Source organism: Chanodichthys erythropterus, chromosome 1, assembly GCF_024489055.1.
Source record: "Chanodichthys erythropterus isolate Z2021 chromosome 1, ASM2448905v1, whole genome shotgun sequence".
In the NCBI taxonomy this organism is placed as follows: Eukaryota; Metazoa; Chordata; class Actinopteri; order Cypriniformes; family Xenocyprididae; genus Chanodichthys; species Chanodichthys erythropterus.
The window spans coordinates 11,314,707-11,335,528 of NC_090221.1; the positions used below are offsets into that span (position 1 = coordinate 11,314,707).

The 20,822-nt window shown below is 37.3% G+C and overlaps 3 protein-coding genes across 4 annotated transcripts; 1 reads left to right on the plus strand and 2 right to left on the minus strand.

Moving 5' to 3' along the window:
• Positions 1-715: 715 nt before the first annotated feature.
• On the minus strand, positions 716-6,781 carry gask1b (golgi associated kinase 1B). Of its 2 annotated transcripts, none has more exons than XM_067379310.1 (4): positions 5,805-6,780; positions 4,608-4,816; positions 3,639-3,865; positions 716-1,692 (listed from the first exon to the last, which is right to left on the minus strand). In XM_067379310.1, exons 1-4 carry the CDS (start codon positions 6,610-6,612, stop codon positions 1,485-1,487), a joined length of 1,452 nt encoding a protein of 483 aa, XP_067235411.1. In that variant the 5' UTR covers positions 6,613-6,780; the 3' UTR covers positions 716-1,484. The 2 variants fall into 2 exon arrangements, with proteins under 2 accessions (XP_067235411.1, XP_067235457.1); XM_067379356.1 differs by lacking the exon at positions 716-1,692 and adding an exon at positions 3,013-3,365 and having other exon boundaries at positions 5,805-6,781.
• A 956-nt stretch (positions 6,782-7,737) lies between these two features.
• Positions 7,738-14,542, minus strand: tmem144b (transmembrane protein 144b). Its single transcript, XM_067379474.1, has 12 exons — positions 14,448-14,542; positions 14,119-14,244; positions 13,919-14,041; positions 13,746-13,845; positions 12,706-12,786; positions 12,094-12,172; positions 11,891-11,964; positions 11,554-11,672; positions 11,350-11,469; positions 11,030-11,127; positions 10,884-10,937; positions 7,738-8,052 (listed from the first exon to the last, which is right to left on the minus strand). The coding sequence occupies exons 1-12, from the start codon at positions 14,509-14,511 to the stop codon at positions 7,969-7,971; spliced, it is 1,122 nt and encodes a 373-aa protein (XP_067235575.1). The 5' UTR covers positions 14,512-14,542; the 3' UTR covers positions 7,738-7,968.
• Positions 14,543-14,962: 420 nt separating this feature from the next.
• On the plus strand, positions 14,963-20,721 carry adh5l (alcohol dehydrogenase 5-like). Its single transcript, XM_067379593.1, has 10 exons — positions 14,963-15,016; positions 15,190-15,260; positions 17,739-17,840; positions 18,026-18,173; positions 18,328-18,415; positions 18,701-18,920; positions 19,007-19,267; positions 19,454-19,586; positions 19,694-19,832; positions 20,697-20,721. Exons 2-10 carry the CDS (start codon positions 15,243-15,245, stop codon positions 20,719-20,721), a joined length of 1,134 nt encoding a protein of 377 aa, XP_067235694.1. The 5' UTR covers positions 14,963-15,016; positions 15,190-15,242.
• The last annotated feature ends 101 nt before the right edge of the window (positions 20,722-20,822 follow it).

The following is a 20,822-nucleotide window of genomic DNA, read 5'->3' on the forward strand; positions in this document are numbered from 1 at the left end:
GGGAACAGCAGAGACAGAAGACAGCTGAACTCAGCTGCACTCAAACTGAAGTATTCCTGCAGTCAATAACAGAGAGCATGAAAATGAACATGATAGCTGTTCAAGGACTACAGTAAATATAGAACCAAAAGCTGTCATTTTAAGTATAAGTTTAAAGGGATAGTTCACCCAAAAATGAAAATTTGATGTTTATCTTAAGAGTAAATAAAACATGCACAGACAAATCCAAATTAAACCCTGCGGCTTGTGACGACACATTGATGTCCTAAGACACGAAACGATCAGTTTGTGCGAGAAATCGAACAGTATTTATATAATTTTTTACCTCTAATACTCCACTATGTCCAACTGTGTTCAGCACTCTGTTAGTGAGGTCTGATCGCTCTCTGACAACGGCAGTTATGTCTAGCACTCATTGAAGTATAAGCGCGAGACATCGCTGTTGTTGTCAGAGCGCAATCAGACCTCACTAAACGAGTGCTGAACTCAGTTGAACATAGTGGAGTATTAGAGGTAAAAAATTATATAAATACTCGCACAAACTGATCGTTTCGTGTCTTAGGACATCAATGTGTCGTCACGAGCCGCAGGGTTTAATTTGGATTTGTCTGTGCATGTTTTATTTACTCTTATAGTAGAAGTTCCCATCTACTCGCATTATTTGACTGACAGACGGCAACGGTTGGAGTTAAAAATCATCATGTGTGTTCTACTGAAGAAACAAAGTCACCTACATCTTGAATGCCCTGGGGATAAGCAGATAAATATAAAATTTTCATTTTTGGGTGAACTATCCCTTTAAAGTACTTTTCAATTTCAAAGATTTTCATGTGTTCTCAAAGCTGACATAAGCAAACAGTGGTACTGTCTATTCCTTTAATTCTTATAATTCATTTCATTATTCTATTCATGTAAGTTTGAAGTGATTTTCCAATGGACTGATATGGAACACTTTTATTCAATAAAAAAAAAATAAAAATAATAAGAGTACAAAAAATAATTCAAATGGAAAAAGTTTTATATCTTCATGATACACAAGTGCAACATTACCTGATTTAATATTAATGGTCTGGAACCATCATCTCCTCCATTTAACACAGCAGAAGTTATCTTAAAAAGCTGAGTATTTTGGTTACTTACATCAGGTTTTCTGACATGCCATTAGTGGGTGGGATTTGACAAAAGGGGAGGTCTGATTCAGAAACTAAATGGAAGTTAATGAAACAGATCATATCACTTACTGCGCCTTTAACTTTTGGAATGTCAGTGGTGCAAAAAAATTAGCCCTGTGGAGCATTTACTATCATTTAATATGTTCTTGTCCTAAAAGGAGAATCACAATACCAAAGTACTCTTAATTTCAGAAGTGCATTGAGTTTTGACTGACAGAGCTTCAATTCAACAGGTCTTCATTGTCGTACTAATCTGTCAAAAACATTGACATTTATTGGAAACTTACACACTGAAAACTGAAGCACCATCTGTCAAGAGTTCATAGGTACTACTTTAATCCCATGGGCATTGATGTACGTGAGCAAGACTTTGGCTCTTCTCTCAATTACGTCAATGAGTTTTTCAATGCCGTGACGGCCACCTTGACTGTCCCAGTACAGCTGGTCGAGAAACAGCGATTGCAGGAGCTTTTCCCTGAGACGCTGAGACTTCAACACTGATACAGACTGATCTGGTAGCCTAAAAGAGGAAAAATAATGAAAGCATATAGTAATATGCACTCCAAAATTATTAAAACAAACTTATGGAATAGAGGAAATAACCACCTTTTAAAATGTGTAACACAAAATATCATTAAATACTTTTTACACAATACTTTTTTACAATTCCCACAAAACAAATTGTATTGCTAACTGACAAATCATGTAATACCCTGCTGTAATGCAGATAATGTGCAAGCTGTGATTCTCAAACACAGCAATGGTCCATCATTTATTCTGATTTATGTTATTGCACAAGTGAGCTTACGTTCCCAGAGGTATCACATTAGCAGCATTGCAAGCAGAATCCCTTAGCTCAGACAGCACGTGTCAGATTGTTGGCGTATGTATTTGCTTACGTCTTCAGTGGTGTTGTGGAGGTGTTGGCTTACTGAAAGGCCAAACTTGTGGCCTCACAGAAACAAATTCTTAGTTGCAGTCTTAGGGTACATTTACACGACAACAATGTCCTAAAAATTTTTTTTTTTTTTTTTTTGCGTACAGACGACAACGTCAAAACGATCCCTGTTTACACGGATCTGTGAAAATGATTAAAAACGCTGCATTATGCATGCCAGGCCAGTAGATGGCAATGTAAAGAAAAACTATGCAGCTACTGAACACATAATACGTGTGTGCATGACATCACTGTTTTCACAAATTCAGTATTAACAAAAAAGAAGATGCACAAAAGTATTTATTTAAAGGTAGGGTATGCAATTTCGGAGTGGCTAGCAATAGCAAGCAAGCTTAAAAAGCATAAGATCCCACCCTCCCTTCAGAGTGCTCTCCAAAGTCACTCTCCTTCAAAAAAACATGAACGCACACAAAAGAGACTGCAAAGCACCACAAAAAGTTGACATTTTTTGGGCAATCTTAAAGGTGCCAAAGAACATGTTTTCAAAAGATGTAATAAAAGTCTCTAAGGTGTCCCCTGAATGTGTCTGTGAAGTTTCAGCTCAAAATACCCCTTTTTTTTTTTTTATTAATTTTTTTAAACTGCCTATCATTATAAATGCGCCGATTCAGGGTACACGGCCCCTTTAAATATCGTGCTCCACGCCCCAAGAGCTAGTGCTTGCCTTAAACACCATAAAAAAAGTTCACACAGCTAATATAACCCTCAAAATGGATCTTTACAAAGTGTTCGTCATGCAACATGTCTAATCGCGTAAGTATAGTATTTATTTGGATGTTTACATTTGATTCTGAATGAGTTTGATAGTGTTCTGTGGCTAAAGCTAACATTACGCTGTTGGAGAGATTTATAAAGAAGAATGAAGTTGTGTTTATGAATTATACAGACTGCAAGTGTTTAAAAATGAAAATAACGACGGCTCTTGTCTCTGTGAATACAGTAAGAAACGATGGTAACTTTAACCACATTTAACAGTACATTAGCAACATTAGACAATTTACAAATATCACAAAAAATATCATATCATGGATCATGTCAGTTATTATTGCTCCATCTGCCATTTTTTGCTATTGTCCTTGCTTGCTTACCTAGTCTGATGATTCGGCTGTGCACATCCAGACGTTCTGCCCTTGTCTAATGCCTTTCATAATGTTGGGAACATGGGCTGGTATATGCAAATATTGGGGCGTACACCCCGGCTGTTACGTAACAGTCGGTGTTATGTTGAGATTCGCCTGTTCCTCGGCGGTCGTTTAAACAAATGAGATTTATATAAGAAGGAGGAAACAATGGAGTTTGAGACTCACTGTATGTCATTTCCAATAACTCTTGTTATTCAACTATGCCGAGGTAAATTCAATTTTTGAATTTAGGCACCTTCAAAGAAAACTACATGTGGTTCCTCTGTGATTCTTGACACTTATAACATCATTATGAGATTCAAATGAAAGATTAAGTGGTCATGTATAAACTCTAATATGTGAAATAGCTCAGCTACTTTTACTCACTCTTTGATTCCCTCTAGTAGCTTGAAGTCCAGATTCTCCTCATCTCGGTCAAAGTAGCCCTTGTTGTTAAAGAAAACCAGGTGGTGTGGGTCATGTCTCCGGTGGACTATGTGTGTCAGCTCTATGCTGTCCTTATCTGTACATTCTTCATGGTGACCAAGCTCAACACAGGTGTCCTCTGGGCGGGGCTTGAATCCACAGCAGTTTTTATCTAGTCGTTCATAAATCTGAAAAGAATCACAATCTTTATTTTCTGTTTTAAATTATATAGTTTAAATTAAAATATTTCAGTTGTTTTCTGAACAATTACAGGATTAGATCACTTTAAAATGAAAATTATCCCAAGCTTTACTCACCCTCAAGCCATCCTATGTGTATATGATTTTCTTCTTTCTGATGAACACAATCTGAGTTATATTAATAAACATCCTGATGCATCCAAGCTTTATAATGGCAGGGAATGGGACCAATGAGTATGAAGCTGAAGAAAGTGCATCCATCATAAACATACTCCACATGGCTCCGGGGGTTAATAAAGGCCTTCTGAAGCGAAGCGATGCATTTATGTAAGAAAAATATCCATATTAAACAAGTTATAAACTAAAATATCTAGCTTCCACCAGACTACCTTCCGTATTCAATTTAGGCAGAAAACTTTAAATATGGATATTTTTCTTACACAAACGCATCTCTTTGCTTTGCTGGCTGGAGCCGTTTGGAGTACCTTTATGATGGATGGATGCACTTTCTTCAGCTTCAAACTCGTTGGTCCCGTTCACTGCCATTATAAAGCCTGGATGTATCAGGATATTTATTACAACTCCAATTGTGAAAGAAAGAAGAAAGTCATATACACCTAGGAAGGCTTGAGGGTGATAAAACGTATCTACTAATGCATATCTAAGCTTGTTTTTCTACAAGTTTACAGCTGAAACACAGAAAGACACAGATGAAAGTGGAGTAGAGTACCTGCAGAAGGAAATCAAAGACTACTAGCTTGCTCCATTCATGGTGGTGGATGCTGGTGCAGCTCCACTCTGGTTTAGGTATGGCTCCCCGATGCCAGCATTTGTATTTGAGAGCGGTTTGATATGAACCCCAGTTCAGTCTCTCAGAGGGTTGATCTACTACTGGGCTTAAAGTAGGATCCCATAAAACCACTGGACAAGGCTGACCATCTGAAACAATATGAATATATGTAGGCTGTACATTCATTAGATCAGCAAGGGTCGTATTGATTTCTCAGTAGCTTGACAGCCAGCTTTGATGACACTGAAACTGATCCCAATGCAGTGGCCCCATGAAAGTACTTATGAATCTATATAACCTATAATTGACCCTGGATCACAAAACCAGTTGTAAGCTGCAAGGGTATATTTGTAGCAATAGCCAACAATACATTGTATGGGTCAAAATGATCGATTTTTGTTTTATACCAAAAATCATTAGGGTATAAAGTAAAGATCATGTTCCATGAAGATATTTTGTAAGTTTCCTATTGTAAATATATAAAAAAAAAAAAAAAAAAAAAAAAAAATTTTGCATTGCTAAGGACTTCATTTAGACAACTTTCTCAATATTTTGATTTTTTTGCACCCTCAGATTGCAGATTTTCAAATAGTTGTATCTCAGCCAAATATTGTCCTATCCTAATCTTATTAATTCAGCTTTCACATGATGTATAAATCTCAATTTCAAAAAACTGACTCTTATGACTGGTTTTGTGGTCCACGGTCACAAAGATGCTCACAAATTTCACTGTAGATGACAAACAAAGGATGCTTTTCTCAGAACTGACTTTTATTACTTTAAATAAAAATGTGCCTTTGAAAAAAATGCCACTTGGTTTGATATTTTTATTTTTTTATCTAATGTAGGTTTGTTGTACATTTGTTTTTAAATGGTGACTTAAATATCCAAAAACTCTTTATTGGCAACTATATTCTTTAATTTAATCCATGCTAATTAAGCTAAATTCTGTATCTGCTACTAATATTATATATATATATATATATATATATATATATATATATATATATATATATATATATATATATATATATATATATATATAAAGTACAATAAAATAAAACATTAAGAAAAATACATATAAAATATAAGCTATAAATATATAGATGAACATAAAACCAGAAACAAATACACTACCTCCAAGAGAGTGGAATCTTCTGCTGACAGCTGGCAAAGTTCTGTTCATTCCTAAGATCCTATCTAGATGAAAGGCGAACACTTCACTCATGTCCAAGGGTCTCCTGACAATACCGCAACATTTGCGACACGCATCAGCATCGTCCGTGTGATTTGTCGCACTTTTAAATAAAATTAAAGAAGAAAAACCCGGAGGCGCAACTTCGTCAATTTGCGTAATTTTACCATCAGCTAGAAAGCGCATGGCCATGATATCATCATTGCTGAACCATGGAGGAGCTCGTTCACTGTATATCCTGATGGATGAATAATCACTGTGATCAAGCTCAGAATATCCCAAGTGTTTGTCAGCGATGTTTGTATCGTGCCTCGCGTCCTTCGCTTTGCCCTGTGATGTGCCACCCTGCGGTCTCACTTTAACTTTCTTTCTCCGGAGTTTGGGTCGCACCGTGCCCCTGATGATGGCCGGTTTGTGCCGCTTTGATTTAAGCGTTATATACACGACATTAGACCTGGTCGGACTCAGAGATTCATTCACCTCCTCTCCAGTGGGGTCCTGATAGGTTTTTCTAGGTTTTAGAGAATAAACGCTATTTCTAGTCCACAGATCAGGACGTTTGTCTTGGCGAGTAGACGTGTGACTAACATGAACGGTGAAAAACAAATAAACAAAACACACAACAGCTATAATCAAATACTTTCTAATGGCGGAATATCCACTACAACAGTTGCAGACTTTCAAAAACGATACGGACAAACAAATCAAAGTGTTCCCGACATTTCCAGGACGAGTCGTATGCGTATCCATTGGTACGAGTGTTTGCGCATGATTAAGTCAAATTTATTTTGTCCACGTTGGAATTGCGTTCTTTTCGTTTACATATTGAGGGTACACAGGAGCTCCAGATGATCCGCTCAGCGCAACAGCTCCAGCTTGAATGAAGTCAACTGTCCCTATGCCGGATCAGCTGAGATAACAGTCCCAAATTGACAAGAATGCCGCTTGTCCTTACGTCCTTTTCCTCTCTGCAAGCGCGAGAGGTTAGAACGGTGTCATCAGAAAATTAAACAAATTTTTCCTTATACATATTTTTTGTCTGTGTACATAGCCTATGTAAATACTTAAGCTGGCACTGTTTGGGAAAAAAAAAAAAAAAAAAAAAAAAACAGCATAAACTCGTCTGCTAATTGGCTGGTTTAAGAATGGTTTAGGCATTTTTTTTTTTCAGCAAAACAATCAATAATCAGCTTTTGCCGTTGCTTAATCCGTGGGGAGTTTCAAAGGGGATTAGGGCACTTTTTAGCTGGTCACACTAGGTGTGCAGACGAATGACCACTAGCTTGGCCTGTGTAGGAGACACTCTTAATACAGGAAAACATTTTAGCCGTTTGTCCTCTTGGTATGGAATGCATTACTGTATTCTAATCTAGATGTATTACACACACTAGGTTTTCATGTTTAACATTCCATGATTTTTATATTGTACAAACTACCCATATAGAAAACTTTCTACATGGTTAGATTTTCAAAAACAAAAACAAAAAACAAACATCACTTATGATTTATCAGATGTTTTTTATGGGGACACGAAAAAATGTTCCCACAAGGATTTTGGATATTGCCATCTTTGTGGGGATATTGTCCTCATAACATAGGATATACCTGAACCACACACAAACACACCCTTTTATGAGTGTTTGTCCAATCTTTGCTGAGAGTCTCATTGGAGCGAATGGTACATTACACATTCACTGGTCAAAAAGTGTGGGTTGCTGAAAAGCAGCAGATTCCGTTTAATACATAACACACAAACACAGACACAGACACAGACACAGACACAGACAGACACACAGACACACACAGACACACACACACACACACACACACACACACACACACAAATCTACATACATAGGCATATAGCCAGAAAGGGGAAACTGTTTAATTCAAATACATGTGAACTTACAGAAAATCTAGAATTAATTTTGGCAGCAATTAAAATGCAATAGCATGAAACGTGTAAATTGCATCAAGGAATACTAAGCAACTGCAGAGGCCTTATTCAAGGTGATAAGACTGTTCAGTGACTGCACATTTTGGCAGGAACATTGGTTTAAAACCCGATCCACCATTGCCACCTTGTGGTAATGTAGGCCTACAGACTCAGATCTTTGAATAAGCAGTTAACAGGGAGCCTGCCAGAACAACAGAAGATGCCAGAGCGAACAACAGCAAGTTCCCACGACCCTAAGGAAAGATAATCAGTTAGGCTGGCCTACACACACACACACACACACACACACACACACACAAAACAAATAAATAAATAAAAATAATAATAGACAAATGCTTAAGAGTCTATGATTGGATCACAATTGTAGTGATTATTATGTTTCTACCATTTTGTGTGTTTGGCAAAAGTTCTTCTAACCCTAACTGATGGAGTGCGTTTCATTTCTTAAAGGGTTAGTTCACCCAAAAATGAAAATTCTGTCATTAATTACTTACCCTCGTTCATCTTCGGAACACAAATTAAGATATTTCTGTTGAAATCCGATGGCTCAGAAAGGCCTCAATAGCCAGCAATGTAATTTCCTCTCTCAAGACCCATAAAAGGTACTAAAGACGTCGTTACAAAGTCCATCTCACTACAGTGGTTCTACAATCATTTTATGAAGCGACAAGAATAGTTTTTGTGCGAGAGGGTATGCATCGACGTCACTTCCCCGCCGGAACGCGCTCCCTCAGCTGGACTGAGTGGCAAAAGAACCTGCTGCGTGACTGGATTTAATAGGGGAAACTGCGAAAACGCGAGTAAAACTAACGATTACACTAAAGGTTGGACCCGAAAGTGTTCCTTACAACTTGTCAAATAAACCTAATCCATGGATATTGACATGCAGCCAGGAGTCTTGTTTCCTGACGTTTATATGTGCCTGATTTCGACGCCGGGGAAATACATAAAGCAAATCTGCCCGTGAATATTTTATATAACTACAATATAGGTAGGTTTAAATCCGCGTTATATCACTTATATCAATGTTATATCGTCCTATTGTCCAGCACTAAAACTTGTATAGTTTTTGTCAGTGTTTATTTAAAAACACCCAATTATGCAGAATATAAGATGGAAAATATTTAGTTGATCAGTTGTCAACACAATATATAACAATACAATATATACGGTATGATTTTACCTCAAAATTCAACAATTTGATAAAAAAAATGGTAACTGTAAATCCATGTTTCTCTGCCTGGAGTCCAGCTGTTTCTGTGAATTGCAGTGATCAATTTGCTTCTTTTTTCTGTAGCTTTCGGCAGTTTTTCAATACATACCTCAGGTTTTGTGTAAAAGCTATTTGTACAGTCAATCATAAAGCTCTTTCCCGTCTTGGATGTGTTTTGTGTGTTTTTCGCGGCATTCACACTGAAAACCAATGCTGCTGCTAAATCTTTTGCCACTCAGCAGGCGTGACTGCAGTCCTAACGGTCGGTGACGTCACGTGCATACCCTCTATAGTGATGGGCCGATTTCAAAACACTACTTCCTGAAGCTTCGAAGCGTTATGAATCAGTGTATCGATTCATGATTCAGATTGCCAAAGTCACATGATTTCAGCAGTTTGTCGTTTTGACACGCGATCCGACTCATGAATCGATGCACTGATTCATAACGCTTCGAAGCTTCAGGAAGCAGTGTTTTGAAATTGGCCATCTCTATATAAGTCGCTATTATTTATTTTTTTGCACAAAAACTATTCTCGTCGCTTCATAAAATGATTGTAGAACCACTGTAGTGAGATGGACTTTGTATAACCACATCTTTAGTACCTTTTATGGGTCTTGAAAGAGGAAATGACATTGCTGGCTATGGAGGCCTTTCTGAGCCATCGGATTTCAACAGAAATATCTTAATTTGTGTTCCGAAGATGAACGAAGGTCTTACAGGTGTCGAACGACATGGGGGTAAGTAATTAATGACAGAATTTTCATTTTTGGATGAACTAACCCTTTAAACAACCATGAAGGAAGATGCATCATGGCCATATTCCAGGATGACAATGTTAAAGGAACACTCCACTTTTTTTGAAAATAGGCTCATTTTCCAACTCCCCTAGAGTGAAACAGTTGAGTTTTACCGTTTTCAAATCCATTCAGCCGATCTCCGGTTCTGGCGGTACCACTTTTAGCATAGCTTAGCATAGTTAATTGAATCTGATTAGACCGTTAGCATCGCGCTTAAAAATGACCAAAGAGTTTTGATATTTTTCCTATTTAATACTTGACTCTTCTGTAGTTAAATCGTGTACTAAGACCGACGGAAAATAAAAAGTTGTGATTTTCTAGGCTGATATGGCTAGGAACTATGCTCTCATTCAGGCGTAATAATCAAGAAACTTTGCTGCCGTTCCATGGCTGCAGCAGTGCAATGATATTACGCAGCGCCCGTGAGCCCCTGCTTGCACAAGGAACGTGCCTTGCAACCATGGAGACGTTTGTGAGAGACGCTGCGTAATATCATTGCACTGCTGCAGCCATGATACGGCAGCAAAGTTCCTGTGGTAACGCCAGAACCGGAGATCGGCTGAATGGATTCGAAAACGGTAAAACTCAACTGTTTACCTTTAGGGGAGTTGGAAAATGAGCCTATTTTCAAAAAAAGTAGAGTGTTCCTTTAAGATTCATCAGGCTCAGATTGTGAAAGAACGATTGGGAGGAGCCTGAAGAATCATTTTCACACATGAATTGGCTACTCCGTCAAGATTTGCTTATTTGCTTATTATTACTGGTAATGAATCAATAGCAAATTAAAACATGACTATGATTTGAACTGGGCTCTTACAAACTAATACACATCAGTATATACTCAAGTCACTAAATGCATAAGTATAATACTAATTGCTCACCATAACAAAAACTACAAAACTAATGAAAAGCAGCAAAGGCGTTTTCTGCAGATTTAAATCAACACATAAATATTCATCATGTTCATTTGAAAAACAAAAAGTGTCAAACTAGGTCAAATAAAAATGCCATCTGAAATACTGAATGAATACAAAAAGCTTTATGTTACCTACTTTGACCTCTTTAAATACCACACTTCCCCACAGAGCAGCTACTAAGCCAAAACCCTGGAATCAAAGTTGAACACACTGTCATTACATATGATTTTCAACGCAAGGTGAATGAGAACATGAAAGATTTTCTTTTGTGCCATACTTACAGCATTAATTATAGGGAATGTGACCACTGCACTAAGGTAGTAATTTGCCATGAGCCAGGCATATGTGGCTAATCCCCACATCAAACCACTCAGAAAACCTGCATGGAAGATTTTACATGAGTTAAGAAATGCAGAACTCAATATTCAGTAGAAAGCGATAGAATTTCTGGGGGAATGTTTTCAGGGGTATCGTTTCCAGCATCTGACCATAAACTTTACCTGTAATAATACAGTTGCTTTGCAACACACCACAAATGGTGTTGCATCCTAGTTAATATAAAGATGATAGAATGGAACTGAATGGAATGCACATTAATTACCAGGTAAAATAGCTCTGGGGTAGATCCGAGGCCTGTTCTTCATGACTGCACAGTAACTAAGAAAATACACTGTGCTCATGAGGAAAATTCCACTGTAATGGGCAAAGCAGTAGTCAATTTCTGTAATGGATGGCAAAACATGTTAGAATAGCCTGTAAAATGCTTTTTAACATCTCATTAAGCTGTAACATAACCATAACATACCATTCTGACTGGATCCAGTGAACATACTTGAATTGGTTGTGGCATGAACTTTAATATAGAAAACAGGCACTAAAGAAGAGCCATAAAGGACACCTGAAAATACGGCCAAGATGCAGCCACTGCAACAAGAGGATATCATAGAAAATAAATATTCCATATATTTAATGTTTATCTTCCAGAAATTTTACAATATTAGAGTATAAAGCTGAAAATTCTCACACACGCACGCGCAAGCACAGAAAAAAGCCTTCAAACATTCCAGTAGTGTTGATAAAGAACCAGAAATGTGTCTGAAGAAAACTTTAGACTGGAACTTGGAAGGCCTGCAGATACTTACAACACTCTTTTGCTCTTTGGTGAAATTGTATCCACCCATGAATCACTGGGGCTTGTGTTGTCTGGATTCAACCTCTAAAGACAGTGTGAATACATGCACACACAAAATGTCAGCGAAGATGCATGTATCCAAGACAAAATAGACTAAATATTCTACATTACATCCAAAAAGCTCTTAATGTGGAAAAGCCCTAACATACTTACCCTATCATCAATCAACAAAGGCATGGATTCAGATGTACGTTTCTGAACATCACTTTTCACAAAGAAGAATATGATGGCACTGAAACAAAGACATGACTGTGTTATGGAAAAAAGAAAAAAAAACCCTAATCCAAAGGCTTTTCTCTCACAATAAATAAAACGGAAGGATGTTTTTATCCCGTAAAATCAGATGGAACTGTAGATCCAATACAACGTGACTTCAGGTCTTAGGAGGAGGTTTATCTTGCCTTACACAATATATTGCATTTTCAATTTCAGAGAAATTTTTAGGCGAGTAAGACAGCAGCACTTCGATCTCAAAAGGATCTTTGTGAGGTGTAACTCCTAAGTGAACTAGAAATCTTTTGGGGATGGAAATATTGTCTGTCCATATTAAAGAAGTGTGCCCGCAGCATTTGCTTTCCATGGGTGTGGGTTTCTGAGGACTAAAATCACCTTCCAAGTTGAGTGAACAATGTTACTTTGTAAAACTTTAGTGTTCATTAGCCAAAGAAACATCATCTTGACGTGTGCATTTGAAGGTAGCCCATTACATTCCCTTCTAGGGGAAAAAAACAAAACAAAACAAATACAAAACACCTCTCCCATTACCTTAGCAGACAAAGGCCAGCTCCACAGTAATTGAGTATCGGTTTGGACACTTCCTCTGGATGCAGCCCAAACCACCCAAACCTTGAAAGGAATGACTTAAAGGGTTAGTTCACCCAAAAATGTAATTTCTGTCATTAATTACTCACCAATTCCAAACCCGTAAGACCTTTGTTCATCTTTGGAACACAAATTAAGATATTCTTGATGAAATCCATGAGCTTTCTGGCCTTCTGGATAGACTGCAATGTCATTACCACTTTCAAGGCCCAGAAAGGTAGTAAAGTCATAGTTAAAATAGACCATGTGATAATGAGCCAGCGTTCAGATGTATAACCCGGAATCGCTGCACTGTGTTTACTACATGAACAGCGTAGGAGACTGACATGGAAGAGAAGAGTTGTTGAATAAAGTCATTATTTGTGTTTGTTTTTTGCGCACAAAAATTATTCACATCACTTCATAACATTAAGGTTGAGCCACTGCAGTCACATGGACTACTTTAACGATGTCTTTACTACCTTTCTGGACCTTGAAAAGTGCAATGACATTGTGTGGTTCAGATTTCATCAAAAATATCTTAATTTGTGCTCAGATGAACGAAGGTCTTACATGTCTGGAATGACATTAGGGTGAGTAATTAATGACAATTTTCATTTTGGGTGAACTAACCCTTTAAGAGGCAAGTTTACCTCTGGCTTCAATTAAAAACATTAATAACCCTATACAAAAAGGTCCCATTAGTTAAAATTAGCTAATTAACATAAGCTAACAATGAGCAATACATTTGTTACAGTCGCTATTCATCTTTCTTAATGCTATTAATAAAAATACAACTGTTCACTCTATTCAACTCAAACAATTTATCAGCCTGTTGATCGTAGAAACCACTGCCACCAATGTTCTCTACGATCAACTTAGCTCACAATGCTTTTGGGAAACGCAGCCCTGGACCATCATAAAACTCAATGCTCCAAATTTTTACATCCGGAAGTTCAGTACATCCCTATAAGCCCCTTCTGTCAAACATCAAGCCAGCTTACCTTGAGCTTGCCCATCCAATTAGCAATCCACTAGATCCCCAAAGCAAAATTCCAAGTCCAAGGCCAATAAACTTCACAACTGGGACAGCTGTTATATTTCCTAAGAGGTAAATCTGTTATAAGTGACATCTGTTTATATTAAACACATGTTTATTCCCTCACACATACACTACCAGTGGCCCAAAGTGCTCCTCCAAGCATAGCTGCAGGATGGGCTCTGGAGGGGTGAAACAATGTGTCAGCAACTAGTCCAACAAGCCAAATAGCTGAACAGCAAATCCACTGGAAAAACATTCCTGTAAAGACAGCAGATTTTAAGACAAGGTTGGTCAAATATTTGTGTGGAGGGTAAAAGTACAGTTAAACTCCTCACCATCACCGGTATCTATCGTTTTAACAGGAACAAAGTAACTTCCATACAAAAGCACTGACAACACACAAGCCACAAAGCCATAGGTGGTGTCTGTACTGTTGGCTTCATTAGAGGAGGGAGTGGGCTCTAGGTATAAAAATAAAAATAAAAGTTAACAACACACTTGAAAATTAATAGGCTATTCAAAGCATATTAATTGTCTATAACAGAACAACTGTCAACTTTCCAAACAAAGCAGTTTTCAAATCCACACTACCAGAGGGGATAAAAAGGCATGTTGTCAAATCAAAATATTTAACTTTTTTTTTAATATTTAATATTTAATCTACCTTCTGCTGACAATGTGCTACAGCATCTTACAACAAAAAGCACAATTACAGCTAGTAAAGCCATCAGTCTCCTCTTTTCCACTTCACTCAGGGTATAAGCACTACATTTGTTGTTGTGGAGGTTTGTTGTAATCCAGGTGTCATTAATTGGCCCTACTAACGTATTATGGGGAGGGGAGGTGCTTATACTTCTTAAAGGGATTAGCCTCAGTCACCATTTACTGTCACTGTCATTTTATCATATATGGGAAGTGAATGGCGACTAAGGCTCATTCTGCCTAACATCTCCTTTTGTGTTCCAGAAAAGAAAGAAAGAAATTCAACTGAGGGTGAATAAAAACGACATTTTGCGGTGATTTAATTTTGTTTTAATTGAACGTAGTATCCAAACAGTCCACTAGATGGAGAACACGTTCCAACTTGTTTTGATTCCGCCACCGTTGCGAAGAAGAATGACGGAGCCAATCATGTGAAGTTTGGCCAACATCCCAAATTCTGAATATGCAAAGCACAAAAGAAGTACCAAAAACACCGCTCTCTTGAACCCCGATAAAAGCGCTAATCATTGAGTGAGTTTAGAGTATTAATTACATTGAATGTTAAAATGTTATGTTTTTATAAATGAGCTTGCTAGAAATAAGCATACTAGCGTACTTCTTTATAATCATCAGCAGAATATTTCTGCTTTTGTTTCAGCATTTTAATTGCCATTAATGTTCTGTTTCTGCAACGTTGTCAATAGCACACAGAAGATCACAGTGGGAAGATTCACTGTATCGAAAGTGTGTGGTTGCCATGGAAACTGAGGGTAAGGTAAGGACATAAGAGGAAATGAAAATGTAATATTGTAGCAACTTTTCAATCCTCATATATATCATACACACTAGCTTTCAAAAGTTTGGGGTCAGAAAGATGTTTTAATGTTTTTGAAAACAGTCTGTAATGCTCAACCAAGGATGCATTTATTCAGCCATACAGAAACACAATAAAAACAGTAGTGTGAAATATTATTGCAATTTTAAACAACAGCATTATGCTTCAGAAATAATTGATAAAGAAAGTGCTCAAGAAACAGTGCTGAAATTTTGTGGAAACCATGATACATTTTTTTTATGAAAAAAAAAACAGCATTTATTTGAAATTTAAAGAAAATATATAGAAAAATTTTAATATTATATATGATATAGTGTTCAGCGTAAATGAGTACACCCCCTTTGAAAAGTAACATTTTAAACAATATCTCAATGAACACAAAAACAATTTCCAAAATGTTGATGAGACTAAGTTTAATATAACATCTGTTTAACTTATAACATGAAAGTAAGATTAATAATATAACTTAGATTACACATTTTTCAGTTTTACTCAAATTAGGGTGATGCAAAAATAAGTACACCCCACAACAAAAACTACTACATCTAGTACTTTGTATGGCCTCCATGATTTTTAATGACAGCACCAAGTCTTCCAGGCATGGAATGAACAAGTTGGCGACATTGGAAAAAGATAGATGTTTTTGCACTTTCTTCAAGAATGACCTCTTTTAGACACTGGATGGTGGATGGAGAGTGATGCTCAACTTGTCTCTTCAGAATTCCCCATTAACTTTCTTCACTTTGTAGGCCAACCCGGAAGTTAACGGCGCACAGGTTCCCTTGATCGAAAATCTATGCATTTTTCCCATAGACTTTTGGAAAATCGCCAGAAATAAGCTGTGTTTAACAGAGGGTTACGATACTTTCACGTTTTGTCCATCAAGATCATTTTCACAGATTTTTTACTTTTATGAAGTTTGAAGCCTAAATACATTCGCCAGAAGTAAAAAGCTAAAGTTAGGCTCTAAACTAACTACACCACGGTCGCTCGACTTCACCGTCACCATCACTAAGCTTCCGACAACTCTTTCAGTTTTTATCTAAAAGCATTTTCCCAGCACGTTTGAGTTAGAATAGTTTATAAGAGTACAATTATGAGCATAATGAGGCTGTAAAAGCAGACTGAGCTTACCCTCTCAGAGTGAGTTAATGTCCCCGACTGCCTGTGTAGTCCCAGTTAGCCACTTGTTAGCAACCGCTTTTTTCAAGACGCATAACAGCTTAAAAAAATCACAAGTGGGGTGATGCATTTTATGTCATAGAATAAAATGTGAAACTGTCTTGAGCTTGTGTTCACCACAGACCTTTTTTCAGCCATTTAACCAAAATCCCATTCAAAAAACGCATTGACTTCGGGGCGATGGAACCGCAAGTGCTAAAATGCTAACTCGCTTCTGCATTTTGGCCTACAAAGTGATGTCATACATGCACCACTCTATTTTAACTAGTGTAACGACCTTTGTCATTGCGTCACCTATCAGTGACGTGATGCCTGTGTTACCCTCAATTTCCCGATTTTTTTTTTTTTTTTAGAAACCCTAGGAACACCAAAGATGCTTTAATATATTATATGTTTATTGGACAAGGGAACAATTGTTTGGATACATTTATAGACCAAATACTAATTATTGTTAAATATCTCAATATGATTAGTCTTATTGAATCTCGTTTTCTTGATTTTCCGCGAGTACCATGTTTTTATTATGCCTCAGAGAAAAACACTATTTTGTCAAGTGGCTAACGTAGCTTTTTAGTAACATCATTTCATCATACAATATGTTTTTAAAAGTAATTGCATGCCTTTTAGCAACACAAGCCATCCAGCATTAATATGATATTCTAATATCAATCTAGCTTACTGCAGTATGCAACAAGTGTCTCAGCAGACACAGAGTGAACGCACAGAGTAATGTTATAACTTCACTTTCAACACACTCAAATGTATCTAATTTGATAACTAGCACATTCGCTTGACCGGAAGAAGCGGAAGCGGCGTCTGTGGCATAATAAAAGTTGATAAAACTCGAGCCTTGTGTCACGCTCGTCTCTCGTTAGTAATCGCTCCAGCGGCCTCATTCACTTCTAACACTGGGCCCTGCTCTGCTTCATACTACAGTACCGTTAATAATCCATGACCATGATTTCTGCCCGAGTCCTGTCGGATTCTTTTCCCCTGGACATGAGGTGAAGGCGACTTCCATGATTCCGTGCTCAATCTCTGCGTCATCAAGCTATGCCTTTGTTTTGAATAGGTATCCTCTAGTGGCAAAAAAATTACATATTGTGCCTCTAAATCTTTTATAACATTATAAATGTCTTATCTGTCCTTTTTGCTCAATACATTGCAATTTTATACTTAATTAAAAGTATTATTACATATGACTACTTAAAAGTAGTATTACTTTTATACTCTAAGGTGATCAAGTGCAAGGCAGCAGTGGCCTGGGAACTTGGAAAAGCACTCTCCATTGAAGAAGTGGAGGTTGCTCCTCCCAAAGCACATGAAGTACGAATTAAGGTAGGACCGTTATATTCTTCATGTTTGGCTAGTTGTAGTATAAATGTAGACTTACACAAACTTAAAAGACAACTTAAAAAAACCCACCAGAGAATAAGGGATTTTAAAATGTTATTATTGTGCTTTTAAAGACCCAAACATTATTTTATTTCACTGAGCAATGACTATTTATCAATCCTTGTCAGATAGCAGCATCTGGGGTGTGCCACTCTGATTGGGCTTATCTGTATGATGTTGCTAAAATGAAGCCACGGCCTTTTCCTTTAATCCTGGGACATGAAGGAGCTGGAACAGTGGAGAGTGTTGGTCCAGGAGTTACAAAGGTGTCTAAAGGTAAACCAAACACATGATCGTCATATTCTCACTTCTAACAAGATATGAAATGCTTACAAAATGAAAATGGATTTCTGATTTCTCAACTACATGATCTTAATCACTTCATTTTAGATAACAGTGTAAACATTATAACATTATCATATATCTGCAGGAGATAAAGTCATTCCTCTGTTCCTGCCACAGTGTGGACAGTGTGAACGCTGCCTGAGTCCAAAGACAAACCTCTGCACCAAAAACTGGTTAGAATAAATGAAAAACACTGTTGTCTAAGATTGTTATATTTTTAAACATTAGCTTTTGAATAGAGATTGACTGCAGTTAGCATTTCTGTTTTATTTGGAATGATAATTCATTATTATTAAATTTGTTTTTAATTTTATTTATTTTTCACAACAGAGTGTTGTTCATTAAAAAAAAGGTTATTCAAGAAGTCATGAAAACTTTTTTTTTAACATTGTAATGCAAAATTTCCATTTTTGCAAAAATATGTTTGACATTCACGGACATTTTTCTCTGCCTTGTAGGGAGAAAACTCAGCAGTGTGTTCTTGCAGACGGCACTAGCAGGATCACCTGTAAGAATCAGCAGGTTCATCAGTTTATTGGTATCAGCACCTTCTCTGAATATACTGTTGTGCCAGAGGACAACGTCACCAAGATTCACCCAGACGCTCCTCTGGACAGAGTCTGTCTGCTGGGCTGTGGAGTATCTACAGGATATGGGGCAGCAGTGAACACAGGCAATGTGTGTGTGATTTCTACTGGCATAACGGCAAAAAGTAACATCCCACCAACTTGTACCGTGTCATAGTTTGGCATTGTCTTTCCCAGGTAGACTCTGGCTCTACATGTGCGGTGTTTGGTTTGGGAGCTGTCGGACTGGCAGCAGTCATGGGCTGCAAGGCTGCCGGTGCCACCAGGATCATCGCCGTTGACATCAACCCAGACAAGTTTGAGATCGCCAAGACATTTGGAGCCACTGAGTTTGTGAACCCGAAAGACCACAATAAAGCAGTTCAAGAGGTGCTGAGGGAGCTGACTAATGGTGGCGTTGACTTCGCTCTTGAGTGTGTGGGGAACGTGGGTGTCATGGTATGTACCAATAATCAGTGTGTATTATTATTCCAATAACTGGTTTATTAGTAAAGCTGTTTATTTTTCAAAGATGTTCTGAATTCAGTGTTGTTTTTATAAGCAAGTCAAGATGCCATGTAGAAGAAAATCATTTACTGTATGTGCCCTGTGGTTAATGGAACTAATGCAGTTTCCTCTAACCAGAGGGCTGCTGTGGAAGCGTGCAGTCCTGCAGGGGGAGTCTGTGTGATTGTGGGATGGGTTGAGGTGGAAGAACTTTCTCTGGCCCCCCTGGATATCCTGCTAGGAAGAACTCTGAAAGGCACTTATTTTGGAGGTAAATGCTCCAAGGCAACTTTCCCTGTATTTAGTGTAATATGAACTATTTAGATAGTAAACGTGAAAAATGAATAATTTTACAGAAATTACCCTTCTGATTGACAGGTTGGAAGAGTGTTGAGGCGGTGCCCAGACTGGTTCAAGATTATATGAGTGGCAAGCTTCTGCTGGATGAGTTTGTGACACACAGACTAACTCTAGATCAGGTTAACCAGGCCTTCGATCTCATGATCACTGGAAAAAGGTCAGTTGTGTTTGCATCTACTAATGAACACAATCATGGGTTTGTTTTGTGATGAAAAAAAAAAAAACACTAGAAAACGTTGCTTATCTTATATGCTTAATTATTTTGCAATGTACATATACAATATACTGTATATGTTTAGCATAATCAGAATGTTCATAGTAGTCGACTAATTGTTAGTTGACTAGAAGAGGCTTAGTCGACCAAAATTGTATTAGTGGGTTAGTCGCAGAAAAGAAAAAAGAAAAACCTTGTGGTAAAGTCAGGCAGTCTGTGAGGGACAGATCATTAACGGCGAGTCCTTGTGGTAATTACAGTATGTCGGGCAGGGGGAAATCCAAACGTTTTTCGTCATACAGATAAAAGTAATTTATCATTCGAAACTACTTTTATTTGTTTACATTTACAATAACAAGAAAATGATGTGCCTTTGTAAAATAAAGAAAACCGCCTCAGCGCATTCAATATATATTGAATGCGCATTATGGTTTAGTATTCTCCTTGGTGTATATTTAAGTAATTAAATTAATATAAACGTGTGATTAGTTGACTAATGGCTTAAATGAACAACTAATAGTCGACTAGAAAAATCTTTAGTCAGGGAAAGCCCAAATATTTTATAAAAGGAAGATTGAATTACATTTTGATTATAAATGATGAGATAAAAAAAGACATGGATGAATCATTCACAATAAGATCTAAGTATATACAATAGCGTGAATTTTCATTTCATGCATTTCATGCTGACTCTTGAAGCGATAAATCTAATCTACAGTACAGTTTCAAGTTCCACAAATCTATGCATGCATATGCAAAATATAGTTTTTAAAAACCTAAATGTAATTTGATATTTTCTCTTCTCAGTATTCGGACAGTGATTGAGATGTGAAATGCAGGTGATTCCCAATATCCTTCAAACGGAACACACAATTTCAAGGCTGAATCAATGTCACAAGTGTAAGTGACAAGTTTAAGAAATTAGTTTTGCTG